Source organism: Danio aesculapii, chromosome 22, assembly GCF_903798145.1.
Source record: "Danio aesculapii chromosome 22, fDanAes4.1, whole genome shotgun sequence".
Lineage (NCBI taxonomy): Eukaryota > Metazoa > Chordata > Actinopteri > Cypriniformes > Danionidae > Danio > Danio aesculapii.
In genome coordinates, this window is record NC_079456.1 from 24,724,037 (window position 1) to 24,747,214 (window position 23,178).

The 23,178-nt window shown below is 35.8% G+C and overlaps 1 protein-coding gene across 2 annotated transcripts in view; it reads right to left on the reverse strand.

Moving 5' to 3' along the window:
- Nucleotides 1-23,178, reverse strand: part of ccdc50a (coiled-coil domain containing 50a) — a 44,702-nt gene continuing 21,524 nt past the window's right edge. Inside the window, exons 4-12 of one of the 2 annotated variants that reach the window (XM_056447764.1) lie at nt 18,405-18,495; nt 14,079-14,178; nt 10,124-10,939; nt 8,638-8,762; nt 8,517-8,561; nt 8,329-8,433; nt 7,845-7,939; nt 5,535-5,641; nt 1-5,455 (exon numbers count right to left, since the gene is read on the reverse strand). In XM_056447764.1, the coding sequence (XP_056303739.1) occupies nt 5,436-5,455; nt 5,535-5,641; nt 7,845-7,939; nt 8,329-8,433; nt 8,517-8,561; nt 8,638-8,762; nt 10,124-10,939; nt 14,079-14,178; nt 18,405-18,495 (1,504 nt within the window). In that variant the 3' untranslated portion in view covers nt 1-5,435. The remainder of the gene's footprint in view (nt 5,456-5,534; nt 5,642-7,844; nt 7,940-8,328; nt 8,434-8,516; nt 8,562-8,637; nt 8,763-10,123; nt 10,940-14,078; nt 14,179-18,404; nt 18,496-23,178) is intronic. The other variant, XM_056447765.1, reaches the window with a different exon arrangement.

A 23,178-nucleotide genomic window follows, 5' to 3' on the forward strand; every position in this document is an offset into this window, starting at 1 on the left:
TTTAAAAGTCATTTATTTGGTATTTACAGTTGGCCAGTGGAAGCTATGAGAATGTGCAAGATACAAACACTTTCGCCGGTCACAAAAACGCTTCCAGCAGCAGCTGATTGTAAAACAAACTGGCATGAACATCATCTCCGTACAATAAGAGAGAAAAAAAAATTTGACGCTCCGCCACATACACACACACACATACACACACACATTTACAACACATCGGGTGCTAAAAATTAAATTCGTTTGTTACAACTTCCAGCAAAAACATTTGTAAACCAGATTCATTTCCCACTCAGATCACTGGTCAGTTTTACAGCAATACTATGTTTTTAAAATCCCTGAATCTTCCAAATTTGGCACAAAAACCGTCTAGCCAATTAGTTTCAGAATCGTAACATATAATCGTCTTTTCTACAGCGCACTGATTGATACAGCACTGAAAGAGATATATATATTTGCACATTCATCACTAAAACACACACACACACAAACAAACACAAAGTGATCGAAAACTGATTCAGTAATACAGTAGCACAAGAGAAAAAAATAATAAAAAAAAATCACCTGTTAAGCACAGCAGCATCATGGCAACAGATTTTCCCTAAAAGTTTATTTCAGGCCATGCCTTTCAGAGAAATGCACAAACACAAACTTAGCATATTGTTATTGAGAGCGATTAGCACTAGCGATCCAACACTGGTCTTAATAGAGGCACTAATGCGATATACAAAAGTAGCTGCTGCCTTTAGTTGTAACTGTACTGGATGCTACATGAAGCTCGCACAATCATATTCCCATTGCCAAAAGCCGAGCGGATTGGAATCCCTTTAACTCATTTTGATGGGATGGATGGAATGTAAGCAGTAATTAAGTTGTAAGAAAATGATACGAATAAAAAATGCCCTGATAGAGTGATGTGCTTCTGGCACTTTCCATTAATAGAGTAACAAAACTAGTGTTTTTATTGGCCATAAATGCACAAATTGTTCTAAAGCAGTGGTCTCAAACTTAATTCCTGGAGGGCTGCAGTTCTGCATAGATTAGCTCCAACCACCTCCAACTCACACCTGCATAATAGTCTCTAGTAGTCTTGAACACCTTGATTAGTTGAATCAGCTGTGTTTGATTAGGTTGAGCAAAACTGTGCAGAGCTGCGGCCCTCCAGGAATCCAGTTTGAAACCATTGTTCAAAAGGGAGGACTATAACATATACTGGATTTTATTTAGTATTAAAAAAGAGAAAGGAAGATAATGTAAATATTTGATAATATCACACAACGGTGTCATAATACTGTTAAATGTATTTAATTTAAAAAAACTTAATTAAGATTTTGTCTCAAAGAGGTTGGCAGCAGCTGAAGGCCTTAATTTATGCAAAAATAAATATATAAATAAATAAAATAAAAATAGATTTCTACAGTACAAAACAAAAATAGCATTGTTTTGTGAAGACAGGACAAAAAAAATAAAGCAAATACAAAGCAATACGAAAGCGAAAGTCCAAACAGCGTAAAAAAAAGAAACAAATCAATCAAAAAACAAAAACGGAGACAAAAAAAAACAAAGCATCAAAATAAAAAGCAAAATTAAAACAAAAACAAAATAAAGATCCAAAACAGACTAAGACAAACAATGCAAACCAAAAGCAAAACAGCAATATAAAAAATAAACAAATATATAAATAAATAAAATAAAAATAGACTCATACAAAACAAAAACAGCACTGTTTTGTGAAGACAGGACAAAAAAATAAAAAATAAAGCCAATACAAAAGCAGTAGGAAAACGGAAGTCCAAACAGCGTATTAAAAAAAAAATGCAACGAAAATAAAGCATCAAAATAAAAAGCACAATTAAAACAAAAGTGAAAAGAAAAACAAACTAAAAGATCCAAAATAGACAGAGAAAAAACACTGCGAACTAAAAGCAAAACAGCGATTTAAAAAATAAACAAATAAATATGTAAATAAATAAAATAAAAATAGGCTCATACAAAACAAAAACAGCACTGTTTTGTTAAGACAGGACAAAAAATAAATAAATAAAGCAAATACAAAGCAATAGGAAAACGAAAGTCCAAACAGCGTAAAAAAAAAACGCAACGAAAATAAAGCATCAAAATAAAAAGCACAATTAAAACAAAAGTGAAAAGAAAAACAAACTAAAAGATCCAAAATAGACAAAGAAAACAATGCAAACCAAAAGCAAAACAGCAATATAAAAAAATAAACAAATAAATAAATAAATAAAATAAAAATAGACTCATACAAAACAAAAACAGCACACTTTTGTGAAGACAGGACAAAAAAAAAATAAAGCAAATACAAAGCGATACGAAAGCAAAAGTCCAAACAGCATAAAAAAACTTGTAAATCAATCAAAAAACAAAAACGGCGATGAAATTAGCAAAGAATAAAATAAAAAGCACAATTAAAACAAAACTAAAAACAAAAACAAACTAAATAATCCGAAATAGACGGAGAAAACAATGCAAACCAAAAGGAAAACAGCAAAATAAAAAAATAAACATAACTAAATATATAAATAAATAAAATAAAAATAGACTCATACAAAACAAAAACACCACTGTTTTGTGAAGACAGGACAAAAAAATAAAGCAAATACAAAGCGATACGAAAGCGAAAGTCCAAACAGCGTAAAACCCCCCCATAAATAAATCAAAAAAGGCGACGAAAATAGCAAAGCATTAAAATAAAAAGCACAATTAAAATTGAAAACAAAAACAGACTAAAAGATCCAAAATAGACGAAGAAAACAATGCAAACCCAAACCAACATCAAAAACAAAGAAAACACAAATTAAAAGTGAAAGCAAAAACGTTTTCTTACGCGTACATGCTTCACCGAACAAACAACAAACAAAATGTAACCCTAATTTGTACACTATTTATGGAAAGTGCCAGATAAACGCTGCCGTAGTCACTTGTTCGCTGCTTTGATGGGTTTGCTGGTCACTTTTTATGTCCCTGCTTAATGTAAGTCTGCCACCAAATTCAAAGCACTGTAACTCCGAACACAGATATTAGCACGAATTGCATATGACGATGCAAGCAATAAAACAGTTTACATCTGTGCTGACAGCAATGCTACTACATGCCTTAGAACGTGTATTTGGAATTGCTATTGACTTATAAATAAAAATAAAATATATATAAAAATAAAAACCGAAGAGTAGAGATGAGTTTGTGGCCATTTTTTTGTTTTGTTTTTAAGTTTTCTGGATGATGAGATTTATATAGAGCCCATACTGTTCACATTCAGCCAGCATGCATTTGAACGATGGAGCATCATATTAGCAGGTCTCGAAGAAAATAAACCTACGTAGAGTCATTATGGACGCTGCGGTAATCGCAAAAACAAAGGCACCCGAAGGCTGAGTGTCTCGAACTCTAGGTGTACCACAGGGTTCGAGACAAGTCTCTCTAATAATATGGAGGCAAAATGAAGAAACAAATGTTGATAATATTGATATTCGATAAGTTGGAAAACATAGCAAGTGCTGGAGCTTTGCGTTAAGGTGATAATTCACGCAAAAATATAAACTTGCTGTTAATTTACTCACTCAAACTGGGAATTCACAAAATGCAAGTCAAAACTTACTTACTGTGCCTCCTGACAAAAAAAAAAAATGGAGATTTAATGAAGTAAAATGATCTCTCTATATGCGTTTTGTATACACGTCTAATATTTGTTTCATATGTAGCGGGTATTTGGATTTTTGGGTTTACGTTACCTCAGATTTAATGAGATTAAAATACCTCAGATGTGATTCAAATGACATAGGAGACATTTAAGTCTCAATTTTCATCCACCTATTTTTATGCGCATTTTGGATATGCGAAAAAAACAAACGGTTGATGGAAACGCCAACATGCGCATACATTTTGAAAATGCGCATAAAAAAACGCATGCGCATAACTGAGCAAGATAAAGTTTTATTCGATAAGAAAAGATGCGCATGAACTGCCATGGAAAGAGTTTTACCGAACATATTCCAGTATGCGCATTTAAAATGTGATATATATATTAAAACGTGATTTTGTTATAAGAGATCATGTGATGGTAAACGTGTGAATGGACAAACCAGCAGGCTGAGCATCTGAAATGTTGTTTTGGTCATTTTAAAACACCTTAACCATCTCAGTATTAGTATTATTATTTTATTAATGACCTCCAGAATCGAGAGTGTCTGTGCTCTGCGTCTCACGCCTTCAAATGCCACTACGTGTTTAAACATGTCAGGATTGCCTTCTGAGGCGCAAGTCGCAGCAAATTCCGTTTTTACTTTCGATATTTGGCGCTAATTAAACAGGAAGTGACGATTTTGTTCGTTTTGACTCGTTGGATGGAAACGCTGCTTTATTATTTTGCGCATATAGTTAATTCGCATTTTTGGATTGAAACATAGCTAATGTTTGTTTTGTATGTAGCTTTGGGTATTTGGATTTCTGGGTTTACGTTACCTCAAATTTAACACATTTAGATGTGATTCAAATGGGAGGAGATATTAGTCTTTCTGAAGCTATCAATTCTGCCATGCTTGTGGCTTTAAAGAAGTACGTAAAATTATGTGAATCTCTGAGAGCACATTCAGAGTTCGTAAACCTATCCAAGTCCATCTGAAATGGGTGTTCTGGGTTGATCACTCTGTGAAAGAAGTGTAGCATGAAACCTTAATAAAATCTCAATAATGTATCGTCAGGTATTACATTTGTTTTGCCTGTAAATATACTTGCAGTTATTGAGTTGCGCACAATTGAAAAGGAAAAAAATAGTAATGTAAAACAAGACCTAAGCGTGCGCGAGAGTAAATGAACAGCAAATTTCCAATTTTGATATGAACGTTTAAAACAGATCTCCAGAATTTCGACTACTTCCGGGTTTATTTTAACAGTCTCTTCAGATCAATGATAGATGGTAGAACTTTAAAATAGGAATTATAAAATAAAATAGATCCTCTCAAAGATAAATCAATAAATATACAGCACAAAAATGATTTATAGAAACTCAAACACAGTTAAATAAAAATTAAATGTGGAAAACTCCTGATCATCAACATCAAGATGAGGCTTGATTAGAGATGCCAAGAGGGACGAAAAGAAAAAAAAAAGAGCTGTGCAGTAGATCACTTCCTAGTCCAGTCGTCCACAATTAGACGAGAACGTGAGAAGCAAACAGGAAACCGTCCCTGTTGGCCAGTAGTTCATAGCTCCAGGATAAAAGACTTCTTCACAACACGAAGGGACAACACCGGCTTCCCTGACGTGATAAGCCGAATAATTGAAGAAAAAAATAACCAATTTAAAGTGTCAGTAGCTTCTGCTGAAAGCCTCATGAACTCAAAGTAGTTTCTGAATCACTTCCTTGCAAAGTAAAGGGCCGAATGGACTTAAGATTGGACAGCAGTGGAGGCTTATGGTCACTGTCTGTAGTAGGCACCTAAAAAGACAAAGTTAGACGTTAGAAAGTCACCCGAATTTGAAGTGTGGTTCCACAAGTGTGTTGTGCAAATGTGAACCTTTGTACGCGGCTTCTGGCCTTGATGGAGGTCGAGGCGAGTATGGGCTCTCGGCGTAGGCGTAGCTTGGGTTTATGTTCTCATAATGCTGTGTAGGAGGTGGAGGCCTGAAGTGAAGAAACAAAACAATACGAGACTCCAGCAAGACTTTTGGGAGAGTAAATGTGCTGATGAATTGGGATGGATGATATGGACTTGAAACTACATCACAATATTTTCTGGTATTTATTGCGTTAACGATATCAAGGGTGATAATTGTAAATGTAAGTCAATCAAGGGTGCAGAAATCTGGTACACATGACAGAATGCAATGCTAGAGGATTGCTTTTGTTTATTAACACATTTTGGAACCTTGTTACCCAAGTTACTGCAAAATCAGGCATTTCCCCATGCATCACTGGTAAGATAAATATACAAACATGCTAATTTGTGTGTTAACTGTTTAATTAATATAACAGTTATTTGTTTTGGTTCTGTGCCTGAGGATTGGGTTGTCGTGGTCCTAACCATCGACCACCACCCATTCCACAATGCCCCGACCTATGGTCAAGAGTTTAGGTCATGACTTAAAGGACAAGATCTTGAAAACAAGCGGGCGAAATGGGTTTCCTTTGCAGGGTGGCAGGGCGCACACTTATGGATTGGGTGAGGAGCTCTGTCACCCGGGAGGAGCTCGGAGTAGAGTCAATGCTCCTCCGCATCAAGAGAAGCAAGCTAAGGTGGCTCGAGCATCTGTGGCCTCATACACGCCTACCTAGGAAGGTGTCCCAGGCATGTCCCATTGGGAGGAAGCCTCGGGGAAGACCCAGGACACGCTGGAGGGACTATGTCTCTTGGCTGGCCTAGGAAAGCCTCAGGATCGCCCCTGAGGAGCTGGAGGAAGTGTTTGGGAGAGGAAAGTCTGAGGTTCTCTTCTGAGACTGCTGCCCCCATGACCCGGTCAAGGATAAGTGGAAGAAAATTAATGTATGAATATTTGTTCTGTACGGTGGGTATTTGGATTTTTGGGTTTACGTTACATCCAATTTAATGCATATAGATATGATTCAAATGGCGCATGACACATTAGATGGTCTCACTGACTCTACAAACTCGAGAAGGGTATAAACGGAGGTCGGAGCCAGCTCCAAGTGGGCTGTACAAACCAGTTTTTATTTATTTAATGTCTTGTACATGACAGAGTTTAATATTGTGCTTTATGAATGTCTACCCCTACCCCAACCCTAAACGCAACCTCACAGTAATCTTTTGTGTTGTATTAATGTCTACACCTACCCCAACCCTAAACCCAACCTCACAGTAACCTGTGGTGTTGTATTAACGTCTACACCTACCCCAACCCTATACCCAATCTCACAGTAACCTGTTGTGTTGTATTAACGTCTAAACCTACCCCAACCCTATACCCAACCTCATAGTAACATGATGTTTTATTAATATCTGCTCAACCTACACCCCCTAAACCCAACCTACTTGTGGTTTAGGTCCCTACCACTTGGAGGTCTCCCAACCTACTTGCCATTCAATGCCTCCCACTTGGAGGTCTCCAGGCTGCAGCGATACCTACCTGACAAATTCTGCCTTGCTTGTGGCTTTAAGGAAATATGTAAAATAAAGTGATTCTCTGAGCACACATTCAGAGTTCCAGTGGCATTTGTAAACCTACCCAAGTCCATCTGAAATAGGTGGTCTGGTGTGCAGTTCAATCAAACTCTGGTATGGTTCAGTTTAAAGGAGTGTAAACTCAGGTTCGAGCCAGTGAAAGGTAGAGAAATCTTAATATCTGAAATACGATAATATATGTAGATTAAAATCATGTTTAGATTTCCGAGACATAAAAATCTACCATATATATATATATATATATATATATATATATATATATATATATATATATGCAACATTATTGTAAAAGTTAGCATTTATATAGGAATATGACAGTATGTAGGTACCAGGTACTGTTTTGAAATCCAGACCAAATTTTTTTTTAAAAGTCAAAAAGTACAGCCCTGTTTATAATGTGATGCTAGTTGACCTAGCTTTTATCATTGTACAGAATTTATTTTTGAACAAATTTTAAGATTTCAAACACTCGACTCATGTTATGAAGTGAATTTGGAGTAAAATATAGGTAGTCACTAAATCGGTTTCTGAACACGCAAATCTGTACTGCACACATTCTGATTTAGTACATCTATTCACAGGCCCATTGGAGGAATACCAATTCTTATAGTGGGAGTGAGCTGTTATTGGTGTATTGCAAACGTTAAGATATCATCCATCCCTATTGATGAATTAAAGATGTTGTACCTCGCAGGTTTGTGGTTGCGTGCTCTCTGGTACTCCTCCTCTCTGCTACGCACCTCTTCTCGTGTTCGTGGTCGTACTACCTCTTCTTGCACTGGCTAATATGTAGGAGCAGATGACAGAAAGACATTAGTTTCAACAGGGACCATGTATGAGATCAAAACACTATATTGTCATTATATTGTCAGTCTGACCAGTGGGTGGAGCCACAGTCCTGCAGAACTTTGATAAAAATTGCCTGTAGCATTCTAGTAAGACTCCATCTTTGATTAGCTTGTTCAGTGTTTTTATTAGTGTCAGAGCAAAACTGTAGCCTTTAAGGACTCAACTTTGCTACTCCTGCTGCTAAAGTGTCTTGTTTCTGATAAACACTGTAAAAACTGTAAATATATTTAATGGATCTTTTTAAAAAGGTTGAGCATGTTTGACCAATCAGCATTCAGAACCAGAACTAAGCATCATACATGTTGGAATAGATGTTGCTTACTTTGTATTCTAGCTCGGGTCGTCTTCTCTCAATCACTTGCTTCTCCTTATCTTTCGATTTCTTATATTCCCTTTTCTCTTCCTCCATTAGCCGTCTGGCTAATTCCTTAAATCATAAAACACAAAATAATCAGGTCTGGGATGTCCCCAAAATCAATTGCCAAAAAAATTAAATTCAACTTGCCGTACCTCATCTTGTGCAACTTGAGCTGCTCGTTTGTCAATTTGAACAGCCTGAAAAAAGAAGACAGATGGTTACTTTTTTGTACTACAGATAGTTAATAATTATAACCACAGAAACTCGAGATACTTTTAATTCTTCATCCTGTAGTTTGCGTGCCACCTCCAGGTCTCTAAACTCTTGGTCATGTAGCTCTAACTGGGCCAGTCCATGTGTTGCTTCCTTCATGCCATACTCTCCTCGTACCTTGCGGCCTGCAGGGGGCATAACAAGACATCAGTCCACAGGAAAACACGCTTCTGCCATGTAATTTAGAGGTCTTCAACACTGTTCCTGAGGACCTACTTTCCAACAGAGCTTAGTTCCAGCTCTAATCAAACAAACTGGAACCTGCTAACCAAATTCTTCAGTATCACCTGAATCACAGGTAAAATAAACTTAAGGCTTTGCAAAATATGCCTACTTTCATACTATTTAGTATATAGAAAAAAGAAGTCTGAATCGGTTTTTATAAAAGTAGGTGAGAAGTATGTGGATGATCTACACCAGGGGTAACTAATCCTGCTCCTGTCATGCATATTATAGCTCCTACACTAATTAAAGTGTTAGTTCACTCAAAAATTAAAATTATAATGTTAATCATATACCCTCATGTCGTTCCAATGCCCAGAGGTGTTTGTTCGTCTTCAGAACACAAATTAAGTGAAATCTGAGACCCCTCACATCCTGCATAGACCGCAAGGTTCCAGATTTGTTCAAAGTTCAGAAAGATACCAAAAACATCTACAAAACAGACGCAGAGTTCTTGATAATTTGATATTCTGATTGTACCACTGAATTATCTTAATTTGTGTCCCAAAGACGAATGAAAGTCTTATTTTTGTTGGGGTGAACTAACCCTAAACATCTGAACTGGCTGATAAAAGGTTTTATTAGGCTTATTATACTATTGGACAATGGCCTGCCAGGACCTTGACCTAATTCTTCTAGTAAGATTCTGAAGTGTGCATCCACTGGAGACTTTACTGTTCTATGAAGCCATTGAAGAGAATTTATGAATGTCAGTAAAGTGACAGACAACATGGCAAGATCACGGTGCAATAAATCCAAAATCCAATCATACTACATAAATAGAAGAATAGAAGTAGAAGTGTCCATTATGGAAGACCATGATCCTGCAAGAGTTAAGCTCAAACACATTTGCCTGGAATAGAGTTCTTTCTATAGAGTTTGAGGACCTTGATAAGCTGTGTTAATAAGGGTTAGAGCTGAACTTTGTAAGAAAACGTCCCTCCGGGAACAAGTTTAGACACCTTTGATACAGATCATACCTTTTAACATTCACAAAGATTCTTTAAAAGTATGCGATTTCAAGTGTCTCCAGAAACAGTGTTGAAGACCTCTGCAGTAATATAGTCAAACAGCATTCAGAGATTTGTTTTGGGATTGAGAAGGGATGATCAAAAATGCAAGTTGCAAAGTTTTAGTGCACAAGATTCCTGCAAACCAAAATCACCAATAAAGAGGAAAAAGGAAATCAAGAGTATCCCTTGACAGCACTCCCACCACCAGTAGCACCGCAGGCTCACTCAAACACATGGACACAGGTCCATACCTCTCTCTCTGGAGGAATAGCCAGGGGATTGGCCATCATTTGAGTGGCCTCTGAAAGTGGGCTCCTCAAACACCTCACTGGGACCAATTGGAAGCTTAGGCCTGTTCTTGAAATCCTCCCACTCCAGGTTGTCTTCCGACCTTCCCCTAGAAGGGGACAGACTGTAGTCCAGTTCTCGCTCTCTACTTCTGTGCCTTTCTCTGTTCCCATCTCTACCTCGTTCTCTTTGTCTATCTCTGCTGCTATGCCCATTAATATTTTGGTCCATTGCCCTGTCCATGTTTCTGCCCCTGACATCTCCACTAAACAAGCGATCTTGACTTTTTGTTCGGTTTTGCTCTCTTTGCCTGTCCTTGGTTCTTTGTCCATCCCTTTCTCGCTCTCGATCCTTGTTCCTCTCCTTGTCCCAAACCTTGTCTCGGTCAGCAGAGTAGTCCCTATGCGGTTTCTCCTTCCGCCGCACAACAGGCTCAAAGTTGTCCCCTTGATCCTGTTTCTTCTTTCTACGGGGTTCTGTGTTATCCAGATCGAGAGGTTGGTTTCTTTCTTTCAAATGATCTTCAGAGGTTTTTGGTTGTCGATCGGGCGAGTAGTACTCCCTTCCCTTGTTTGTAATCTCTGGATGCTTCGATCGGCTGAACTCAACAGGCTCATATTCTGGATAACGACTATGGCTATTAGGATATCTTTTTCTGTCTGGGTTGGGAGAGTTGTAAGGGGAAATCATTTGGTTGTAGTCGCGGTGCTTCTCTTTTCTGTAACCTGGAGAAGTGGAATGGGGGTTCGGCTCCCGCAGGTCTGATGGAAATCGGAAGGCTGTGTGAAAGTGAGTGTGAGGGATGGGAAAAGGTGGAGTATAGAACAAGAAAGGAAATAAAACTTAACTGGGTTAGTACACATGGGTTAGTTCACTATGGATAATGCAGGAAGCAAAATGGTAAATAAAGCTTTTTCTGACTAGTACCACCATCCCACTCAAGTGAAGGTGGTACAGCCAGAATCCAGAACTGTGCCACAAATACAAAACTGATCAAAATTTAACTGTACTTTGAAAGCCATTAAACTGCATTTTGCCATATTTTAGACTTGCTTTTAATATAAAAACTTATACACATAACAAAATGATTCATATTTAAAAATGTTTCAATATATTTAAACATATTTTATTGTGAAATATACTTACAGTAGTATAACAATGTCAACTTTATGTTAATGTTAACTTTAGATTTGACTTACTGGCTGTAAACCAGCTTGTTTCTCATTCAAATACTCCAGATTTCAAAATATTAAAACCTTATTCCCTTTTCTACAACCTAATCTCAAATTAGTGCACACTGTAGGGGTTTATAAAAGGCCCACACGCTTTTCCATTCCGATTTATGCCAAACCAACCATGACTCTGAGACACAAATAGCTTGTTAACCCTCCTCCAGCAATTTCATCAGAGATTCTAAAGTGGTGGGTTTAGATAAACATGTCTGATCTCTTCCTTGTTGCAGAAATGCAGCACAGGCCTAATTGTTTACATCCTGGCGTGAGAAAGGAGCTTAGCTATTCTGTCATGGTTCAAAAGAGAGCGAGCTAAAGATACTCCCTCAAGCGTTCTCAGAGATGGTGAATTTTTTATGTTGTGCCCTGTGGGTGGTTGCTAATCCGTGCTTACCATGGCAGGGTCATTGCGAACAAAATATAAACACTGAAGAAACGCATAAAGAGCCAAAGTTTCATTCTTTAGGGTTTGGGTTTCATTGAAATTAACTCTTCATTAAGCACCTATGAATGGTAGATCTGAGTGTTTAACGAGGCAAGCAGACCCTATGGGAACAATACCAGCCAACCAGAAAGAGGCCCTAAACACATTAAAATGATTGCATGAGAGAATGATTACATAACACGTGAAAACAAACAGTTAGAATGCAAATACTGGCACGCAAGGGCGGATAGGGTTAACAGATGCAGTATTGACATGAACAACTGGCATGTCCAGTTTTGTAGCATTTGTTGCTAAATAGTAATCCATTACGAACACAAGATGGTCTGCTGGTGCCATTTTAGATACAAAGCAAGAATGCCTTCTTAGAGATCCCTAATGTTGTTTAAACAAACATCAGATGCGCACTAACATGCGGTCAAGTCATTCGAAATATTGTTTAACTTCACAACAAACAGATCAAAGTATCTGGAGTGCTTGGGGCTTGTAATGCATGAAATGTGCGTTGATGACAGTAATCAGTTCGTAGAGCGCAAATACTTCTGAAAATGCTGAAACAGGACAGTACCAACGTATGATATGTGTAAATGTAAAATGTACATCAATGTCCTATCTTCATTTGACTCCTACATCTGGTCCTGACTACATAAGTACTAAACAATATGTTTTGTTTTTTTATTTTAATGTTTGTTCAGTTACTTTGTTTTCAATTTATAGCTTTTAGTTTCGGTAATAACAACTTGGATCAGTGTGATAACTTAAGCGTTTATTACTGGTTCGTTGAAAGAACATTTTTGTGTGAATTGGTTGTACTGTGTTTTCTTATGCAACTAACAATGTCATGTTGCCTGTTGTTGTATCACTTCAAACATACGTACTTATGGCATTTCAAAACATTTGCAGGAAATCCTACAACCACTTCTTTTCCAGCTATCAAAACTGTTTACCAATCAAAAATCCTAATGTGCTTCTCTACAAACTTCCACCTTTACCCAACTGCAGTCCTTCCAGCAGGCGGTGCTGGTCTACCAAGGTTATTATAGTTAACAAAAACGAACAAAAAAACGAAAACTAGAATTGAAAAAACATTTTGTTAACTGAAATAAAAACAAAAAACAAGAGTTTTTAGAATGAACTAAAACGGTATGGCGTACATGCAAAACTAACTGAACTAAATTTATAACAAAAACATCGTTCGTTTTCATCTTTGTAAATGTATTTAATAAATAAACCTTTTAGAAGTAAAACTATTTACAGTTGAGGTCAGAATTATTAGCTCCCTTTGATTTTTTTGATTTTTTAAATATTTCCCAAATGATGTTTAACAGAGCAAGGAAATTTTCACAGTATGTCTGATAATATTTTTTCTTCTTGTGAAAGTCTTATTTGTTTTATTTCGGTTTAATTTGATTAAAAATGTCTACAGAACAAACCATCATTATACAATAACTTGCCTAATTACCCTAACCTGCCTAGTTAACCTAATTAACCTAGTTAAGCCTTTAAATGTCACTTTAAGCTGTATACTTTAAGTGTCTTGAAAATATCTAGTCAAATATTATTTACTGTCATCATGGAAAAGATGTTGAAAAAAATCTCTCCGTTAAACAGAAACTGGGGAAAAAATAAACGGGGGGGTAATAATTGAGGGGGGATAATAATTATGACTTAAACTGTACTTTGCGCTGCCAGTTTCATGCACGTGAGGTGTTTATGGCACCTTTAGAGTCTGTAATCCTGATGCCATTGGCCAGATCAAGCCAGCCTTCCTCCAGGCAGCCCTCGCTGTTGCTCCCGCAACAAAAACAACGACTGGACATGGCAGCAACACGGTGACAATATTAAATACGGCCCGAGTAGACACTTAAAAGTATTAATTTGTTGGATTTGAATTTGAGGATAGGTAGATGGTAGTGTTCATGGATCTCTGAATACATGTTTCTAAAATGTATCTTTGGTTGAGTTATTATCATTTATGATCAGTTATTATCATTTATTCTGATGATTTTGAATATTGCACCTATCAAATATTCTAATTTATAAAAAACAATTAACAAAAAAAAACAAACTAAAACTAAGAAAACTAAAACCAAGCAATTTCAAAATATAAAAACTAATAAAAACTAGTAAATCTACCACCAAAAACTAATTAAAACTAACTGAATTTGAAAACAAAGTCAAAACGAAATAAAACTAAAACTAACGAATAATCCCAAAACTATTATACCCTTGCGGTGTACATACCTTTGTCTTCATAGAATTCTTCCTCAACGTTTGTTTCAATCTGCTTCTGCCGTTTCCTCTCCTCCTTCATCTCTCGCTCATGCAGCTTTCGGGCAATGGCCTATTTGAATGCATAGAAACATAAATGTAAATGTCATGAAAATGTCAGCTACAGCTTACACATACAAGACCGTAAAACCAACAAAAACTGGAACAGCATCTTTATTTTTTCTTTAAAAGATGATGATCTGCAAACCTGGGTTCCACCAGTGTCAAATTATCATTAGAGTCTCACTGTAACATTTTCCCCATACAATAGTATTTTCACAGCGTGTTAGTCGATCACACCAAATCAACCACCTAAACCCAGACTTTAGCCGTTGTTGGATCACAAGGAAACCAAAACAATACTTTTGTATTGGCACATTCAAGAACAAAGAACTTGCATCTCTGAATGATGACAATGAGGGAAGATAAATGCTTCATTTCCACTTAGTGGTACAGTCCAGTTCAGTGAAATGCAGTTCGGGTCACCCTGATCACGCTTGTGTTTTCACTGAAAACAAGCATACCCCATATACTTGGTGGGCTTGGCGTTTGCTAGAATGTTGTGATCGACATCATTCCTACTCAAAGATGATAGCCATGTGTCTTTTCCAAACTTAAACTCATTATTTCAAATGTGTACGTGCGACAAACACACTTAGAGAAAAAGCATCAACATTCCCGTTTTCCACACATTCAAATGAGACTTGCAATGGTCCAATAAACAACAATGGAGGACATACAGCAGATCCTGTTCTTGGCATGTTGCTTGTTTGACCATAAGCTTGTTTGACGTTGTGTGTCACTATAGCATTATTATAGTGTCATGCTTTGGCTGTGTATTTAAAATGCTGCTTGTTGTTTTTTTTGTTTCCTTGTCTTGTTGCATGCACTGCAGAAGTTTATCTGTAAACCAACAGCGTTCAGCTGTGAGTCTCTAGTTTCACTCATTTGGTACTGTACTGTTGTGCCAGATACTCTTAGGAAAAAGTGCTACAAAGTGCGGTTTACTATTTTAGTGACCGTGGAAATGGAAATAAATGTGTATATTACCATTCTGTATCAAACCATACTGCGCAGTGGAAATGGGCCAATAGAGATGCTTTAATAATGACATTATATTTCATTAATAGAGCGGATCGAACAAGCCTTTTCTCATTAATAATTGCAGAGAAACGTTCAAAATCATATTATACTGATATTTATTTTCCAGCTGTGGCGTCCCATCATCACTCTGAATATATACATCATATTTCACAGCGTAGCTTTTTAAACCAAAAGAACAAATGTGCAGCAAAATATTTAAAAATGTAAAAAATTATTATATAATTGCTTCGTACTGTTTTTATTTTTACATTATTCGGGTGATACAAAAACACAACGTTTTGGCACGATGCCTTTCTCAGTGTGTACATGTTCCACACTGAGGAAGGCACTGTGCCGAAACGTTTGTGTTTTTGTATCGCGCAAAAAATGTAAAAATAAAAACAGTACGAAGCAATTATTTGATGAGTGCGAATCATGACCTTTTTGAACAATAGTAATGACAAGATTAACGCACCAAAAACGTTTCTTTACAAAACCGCGAGCGTGCAGGGCAAACTTTATTACTCTACGCATAAAATTATTATAAAAATAACTACATTCAAGCGTTTCTGTGTGGAGTTTGCATGTTCTCCCTGCGTTCGCGTGGGTTTCCTCCGGGTGCTCCGGTTTCCCCCACAGTCCAAAGACATGTGGTACAGGTGAAATGGGTAGGCTAAATTGTCCTTAGTGTATGTGTGTGTGCAAATGAGTGTGTATGGGTTTCCCAGTGATGGGTTGCGGCTGGAAGGGCATCCGCTGCGTAAAACATATGCTGGATAAGTATGCTGTAGCGACCCCCGATTAATAAAGGGACTAAGCCAAAAAGAAAATGAATGAATGAATAACTACATTCACTTTCTTTAAAATGAGTCCTATTTCTGTTTTCAGCCACCTGTGACACCAATAGATCAAGTTTTATTTGCATGAAAATCAACGTTCTAATAATTTTGATGAATAATGTTTGGTATTGTGAACTGAAGAGTTTTTTAGCAAAAATATTATTTATGAAAATGATAAAAAAAATTATGTTGTCGCAAATTAACTTCATATATAGAGTAAAGTGATTAACATTTGAAGTGAATCAAAACCTTTCAGCAAGTTGTACTAAAACTGTTAAACAACAAACTATTCTTGTCTTAATGTTTTATTCACTTCTAATGTTGACTTCTGCCAGTCTAAAAACTGGAATCTGTAAGATCTTTGTAATATTTTAAAAGGCAATTCTGCTCACCAAGGCTGAATTTATTTGATCAGTTACGGTAAAAATCTTTAATTGTGAAATAGTACTGCAGTTATGAATACGTTTTCTTATTAAACATAGTTACAAAATGTACTTTATTTCTGATTCAAAGAGGAATTTTTATTTTTACAACTCCAGTCTTCAGTGTCACATGAGCCTTCAGAAATCCTTTTAATATCCTGATTTTGCAGTTCTATTATGATCCATTATTATTGCTCCAAAATCACAAATGATGGTTCTTACAATTATCAGTACTGAAATTATAGTGAAAACTGTGAAACACTTTACTTTTAGGATTCTTTGACAAAAAGAAAGCAAAATAATAGTCGTTATTTGCAACATAGTTTCACATTATATATGGATTTACTTTCACTCTTAAACATTTTATTTTGATAATACAATTTTCAATACATTTTCAGCAGATCACAATACTAGAATATTCTAAAGGATTAAAATTCAGCTTTAAACCACAAGGATTAATGAAAATGAACACTACATTCAATAAAATGACAGCTATTTTACTTTGCAATAACATTTAATAATTCCATTTATTTTATTTTATTTTATATGAAATAAGCACAGCCTTTGTGTGCAGAATAAGCTTATAATTTTTTTTTTTTTTTTAAGTCTTACTGATTACTGATTGACTGCTTCCGTTTATAAAAGTATATACAGTAGAAGTCTGAATTATTAGCCCTCCTGCTAAATTTTTACCTCAATTTCTGTTTAACGGAGAGAAGTTTTTTTTCCAACACAATTCTGTGACATAACCGACTTCTTTAATATTTGCCATGATGACACTAGGCATGGGACGATAACCATTTTCAAGGTTTACTGCGGTTTACTGCGGTTTGGAAAAAGTCAAGGTTTTAAAACCACAATAATTTTCGGTTATATCATTCCTAAGGCATTTGTAAGTGTTTTTTTTTTCTTGTTTACAAGTTTTTTTACATTTATTTAATTTATTCATGTAGCGCAACAGCATCTCCAACAGAAAAGGAGCATCCACATCAAAAGCTACTGGTCAGCCCATGATTTACCAAACATTTAAGAAACAAAAACGCTCATAAACCAACATCTGCTGCTCTTTGCATCCTATGTGCTGTGCACCTGAGCAGTGCAGTGGCTTACTTACTTTATATCTAAAGAAAGGAAAGATATAAAAAGATGCCTTCAAGAAATCTGTTTTGTAAACTAATTAAGATAACAGGTCAATTATTTATATTATTTAGCCTGACACGTTTGCTTTTCCAAAATACTTTAAATATTTCTCAAAATCTAATGTCTTGTGTTCAATAAGATATTTTTTATTTGAGAGCTGTAATCACAATACCGTCACACCGTGATATTTTTATACAAGCTTTTCATACCATCAGAATCTTATACTGGCCCATGCCTAGATGACAGTACATAATATTCAACTAGATATTTCTCAAGCTACTAGTATTCAGCTTAAGGTGCAATTTAAAGGCTTAATCAGGTTAATTACAAGGCAAGTTAGTTTAATTAAGCAAGTCATTGTTTAACACTGGTTTGTTCTGTAGCCAATCAAAAAATATAGCTTATGAGGGCTATAATAATATTGAGCTTAAAATGGTTATAAATCATAATAAAAACTGCTTTTTATTCTAGCCGAAATAAAACGAGACTTTCTCCAGAAGAAAGAATGTTATCAGACATACTGTGAAAAATTTAAATGATAAACATCATTTATATTTGAAGTAAATAAAATGACAGGAAAGCTAATAATTTTGACTTCAACTGTATGAACTTGTATATCATCCTTTAAAATAATGAAAAGCAGTCAACAAAAGCATTGCTGTATCAGGCAAGGGTGTGAATACTTATAACCTATACACAGAAAACGCCAGAATCTGTTTTACAAACACAATCACGCTGATGTCATGTGACCAATGTGGGCGTGGCTAAAGCAATGATGACCAGCACAAGCGACTGCTGGGAAAGACGGCTCTCACCTCGTCTTTCTCCTCCTGCTGCCGCTGCTGTTCGGCCTGTCGGACCAGTTGGTCTTGAATCTCCAGAGCCATTTCATTGTCAATGCGTTCGCTGGAGGGACAGAGGAAAACACTTGAGTTTACACATCGAGATCTCACGTCATCCAGTGTGGGTTTCACTTCCTGTGTCTCAGATGACCATGTAGGGGGACTGATATGAAGTGCAATGGGTTATAAAAAGTCAACATAGCAGTATTAAACAGGGCTGCTATAGTCAAACATTTTAGGTGATTTAGATGATATTTTTGGTATTTTTTGTTAATGATTTAAAAGACAAAAGAAGTGGAGGTTAATTCATGTTGAACTTGAAAACCTAAAAAAGAAATTGCTAATTTTGGTTCATGTATTTATTTACTATTTTATATATATATATATATATATATATATATATATATATATATATATATATATATATATATATATATATATATATATATATATATATATATATATATACATACATACATACATACATACATACATACATACATACATACATACATACATACACACATACACACATACACACATACACACATACACACATACACACATACACACACACACACACACACACACACACATATGTATATATATATATATATATATAAATGATTCACTTGTTTTTGCATTAAATAATTATTGATTTATATATTGAATTTGATTATATATTGTATTTTTTACTTTTAAATTTAGTTTTAATTTCTTTTCTTTTTTCAATTTTGGTCAGTTTATTTCAGTTTTACTAGTTTTAGTTGTTTTTCTCAAACTATTTCAGTAACATGTCCAAGTTGACATTGTTCATGTAATATGCACCTAAGATTTTTTGTGACATTAAAAACTTTAATTTCCTGTTTTTGTTTGACTATCTATTTACTTTTAACGTTTACTTGATAAAATTGAAAGCATTGTAACTATTTCTTATTTATATTCTGTTGCTTTACAAAACATGAAAGCACTTTATTTAATATTATAAAAACAATACATATAGTGTACACTACCAGTCAAAAGTTTGGGGTCAATTGTTTATTTTTATTATTACATTTATTTAAGAATTTAAATGAAATTATTCTGTTCATCAAGGTGACATTTATTAAATTGGAAAAAAAAATTTTTAAATACTTATTTGTCAAATAATTATTTATTGTATGTAGTTTCAAATTATTAGTCCAGTCTTTATTGTTCTTATTACTATTACCAATAATAATAATAATAATAATAATAATAATAATAATAATAATAATAATAATAATAAAAATAATAATAATAATTAAAATTAGAGTGACTTCTGAAGGATCATGTAACTAAAGACTGGAGTAATAAAGCTGAAAATTCATCTTTAAAGTCACTGGAATAAATGATTCGATTAAATGATAAACTACTTTTGAACAGTTATTTTATAGTGCAATAACATTTCACAATTTTGCTATTCATTCTGTATATTTGATGAAATAAATGCAGCCTTGGTGAGCAGGAGAAGCTTATTTTAAAACATTTCAAAATCCTACTGACTGAAAATATTAATTATTGTTTACTAATCTGACTTAGCAAATAATATTAGCAAATAATTGTATAACGTTACAGAATTAATTAATACGCTTTAATATTTTCAGTTTCCATTTGTGCTTAATTTGTAAATAAACTAATTAATTGTATATAAATTAATAAATAATAATCAATTTGAGCTTAATCTGTAATTTGCTATAGGTTTAGCTCATATTTTATTACAGCTTGATTTCAATTACTAAAAACTACAACATTTTACACAGGTTTAGTTAATAACGGCACAGAAAAAAATATTTTAGACCTTTTTCCCCAAATATACATTATGCACAGTGGTAGAACAGGAATAATACAATTCTTACATGTGTACTCCTAATAGTCTTGCTATTTGTTCGTTAGAGCCATTGTTTTTGCTAAAACCTGTTAATGTGTTTGGTCTTAGGAGGAATCGCAATCCGATGTCTAGATTTACACCAGTTTGGGAGATTAATTAACACATAATTAGCCGTGTGATTACTTTTCAGAGAGTAAGTAGTAAAGCAATCCCATTACAACCTAGATAATGTAATTAGCTTGTCTCAAAGCCATGTGTAAGAGGCAGCACAACCTTTTCAATCAAACTCTCCTATGCTCACTGAGACTTCATTTATTCGATCGATAATACACTTAAAATAGTAATATTGTGAAATATTACTACAATTTGAAGCAATTGTTTTCCATTTGTACAAATTTTACAATGTAAAGTCATCCTAATATGATGAATCTACAGCTTAAGTAAGATTTTTATCAGTGCATAGTTTTCTCCTGTTAAGCGGCCATCCACACATCACTGGCCACAACCATATTACCCTGCAGCCCAAAACCAGTTACTCACTGAAGCTGAGCAGGGCTGAGACTGGTCAGTACCTGGATGGGAAAACTAGGTTGTTGTTGGAAGTAGTGTTAGTGAGGCCAGCAGGTGGCGCTCAACCATGTAGTCTTTGTGAGTTCTAATGCCCCAGTAAAGTGAAGGGGACACTATACTGTCAGTGAGCACCATCTTTTGAATAAGATGTTAAACCGAGGTCATGATTCTCTGTGGTCATTAAAAACCCCATGTTTTTTCTCGTAAAGGGTAGGGGTGTAACCCCACTGTCCCGGCCAAATCCCTCCATCCTGACCTCCCAATCATCCCCATCCACCAAATTGGCTCAATCACTGTTTCTACACTCCAAATATAGCTGGTGTGTGGTGAGCGCACAGGTACTGTTGTCCTGTGGCTGCCACCGCATCATCCAAGTGGATGCTGCACACTGGTGGTGGAGACCCCCATCATGATTGTGAAGCGATTTGGCCGTATGGACATACCCAATAAATGACCTATATAAACACACATTACAATACATTACATTACATTACGTTACGTGATTTGTGTGGACAAGTTCTTAGCACCCTTTCGAAAGGGTACCAAACACGAGAAAGGGTACCAAAAGGCGGAGCCACACGCGCAGCTGAACGCTATTGGTTTACAGAGAGGCGTCATTCGCTTGCGCAACAAGCCAGAATGAAAACAAAACACCCGCCATGTTTGAAAAACACAGCGAGAGATTTTAGCGGAGTTATAAATACATATAATAACGAGCCATGGTCGATCTGGGCTCAAACAAACCTTGTCGTCATCTTGATGGACAGCCACAAATTCAAGAAGAAGAGCAGATTTACCCTGTGCCCCGTAGTTTTTTACGAGCCAGTCTGAGGCGCGAGCGGTTTCGCTTTCTTGCTTGCGCTCGCCGCGCGTCTAACATTATATCTGAAATAACAAACTTCTAGAGCTGATGATAATAACCTGTTCTTGATTATTGACGTGCTTTTAAAACCCGATCCTGTCAGACACTGACAAACGCGAGAGTGAAGCGTGAAGAAACAAAGGAGAAGCCGGGAAAAAAGTATCACGATGTGCTAGCTTTTTTCAGTTTCACCTACAGCGCAGCGAGTTTAAAGCATCTTTTCAGAATGCCACAAGCGCACCGAGTCATGTGACAAGAACCAACCATTCAGCTTCACACTTTCAGATGAACCCAGAACACTCAAAGATAGCACTGCTTTTAATTTCCTTCATGAATAAAACATGTATCAGAGCTACAGCAAGGGTTTGTCAGTGTTGGATCCTTCGGAGAGCAAAATTGATGGTTGCTTAGCAACAATAAATGCAACGGGAACACAAGCTCAGAAGCGAGTTGAAATAGGTCTTTATCACACTTCCTGGTTCCCGTAAACAAAACAGCGTATCACAACATCCTGTTCCAAATGCAACAAAGTAGACTGGCAGAGTCATCTCGGCGCTGTTATTGCAACGCTCCTGGCTGCTCAAACTCACAAAAAAAAAACGACACCCTTACCTCAATATCAAAAATTTCCCAAAAGAACAAATTCTGCAAATTAATTAATCTTTTAAAGGCTCTTTTATTTAGGCTATGTCAGTTTTACACATTCACCGAACAATGCCTTCTTGTCCAAATTATGGCAAAGTTGACAGTAGTTACATTTCCATCAACCTATTTTTATGCGCATTTTGGATATGCACATAAAAAAAAAAAACGGTTGAAAGAAATGCCAAGATATGCATAACTTTTGAAAATGCGCATAAAAAATGTATGTGCATAACTAAGAGGAATAAACTTATTCAATAAGAAAAGATATGCATAAACTATGATGGAAACACTTTTACCGAACAAATTCCAGTATGTGCATTAAAAAAGGTCATGTGATTTTGTTATAGGAGATGATGTGATGGTAAACGTGTGTGAATGGACAAACCAGCAGGCTGAGCACATTATAAAACATCTGAAGTGTTGTTTTGGTCATTCAAAAATGCGGTAACCATTTCAGTATTAGTGTTATTATATTATTGATGACCTCCAGAATCAAAAGGCACTGATTCCGCATCTCACGCCTTCAAATGCCACCTCACGATCATTGGATGTCGGCATCGTCTTCTAAGATGCAAGTCAATTATTAAATGAAGAAAGGATTCACGCAGCTTCTCCTACCACAGCAAATTACGCTTTTATTTTTTATATGGTGAGAGCTAATAAGCAAGTGATGATTTTGTTCTCTTTGACTTGTTGGATGGAAACGTTGCTTTATTCGCACATTTTTTATATACGATAATTCAGTTTTGCGCACTTATTTAATTCGCATTTTTGGATGGAAACATAGCTTGTGAGAATGACATCCGATGTCCTAAGCCTGT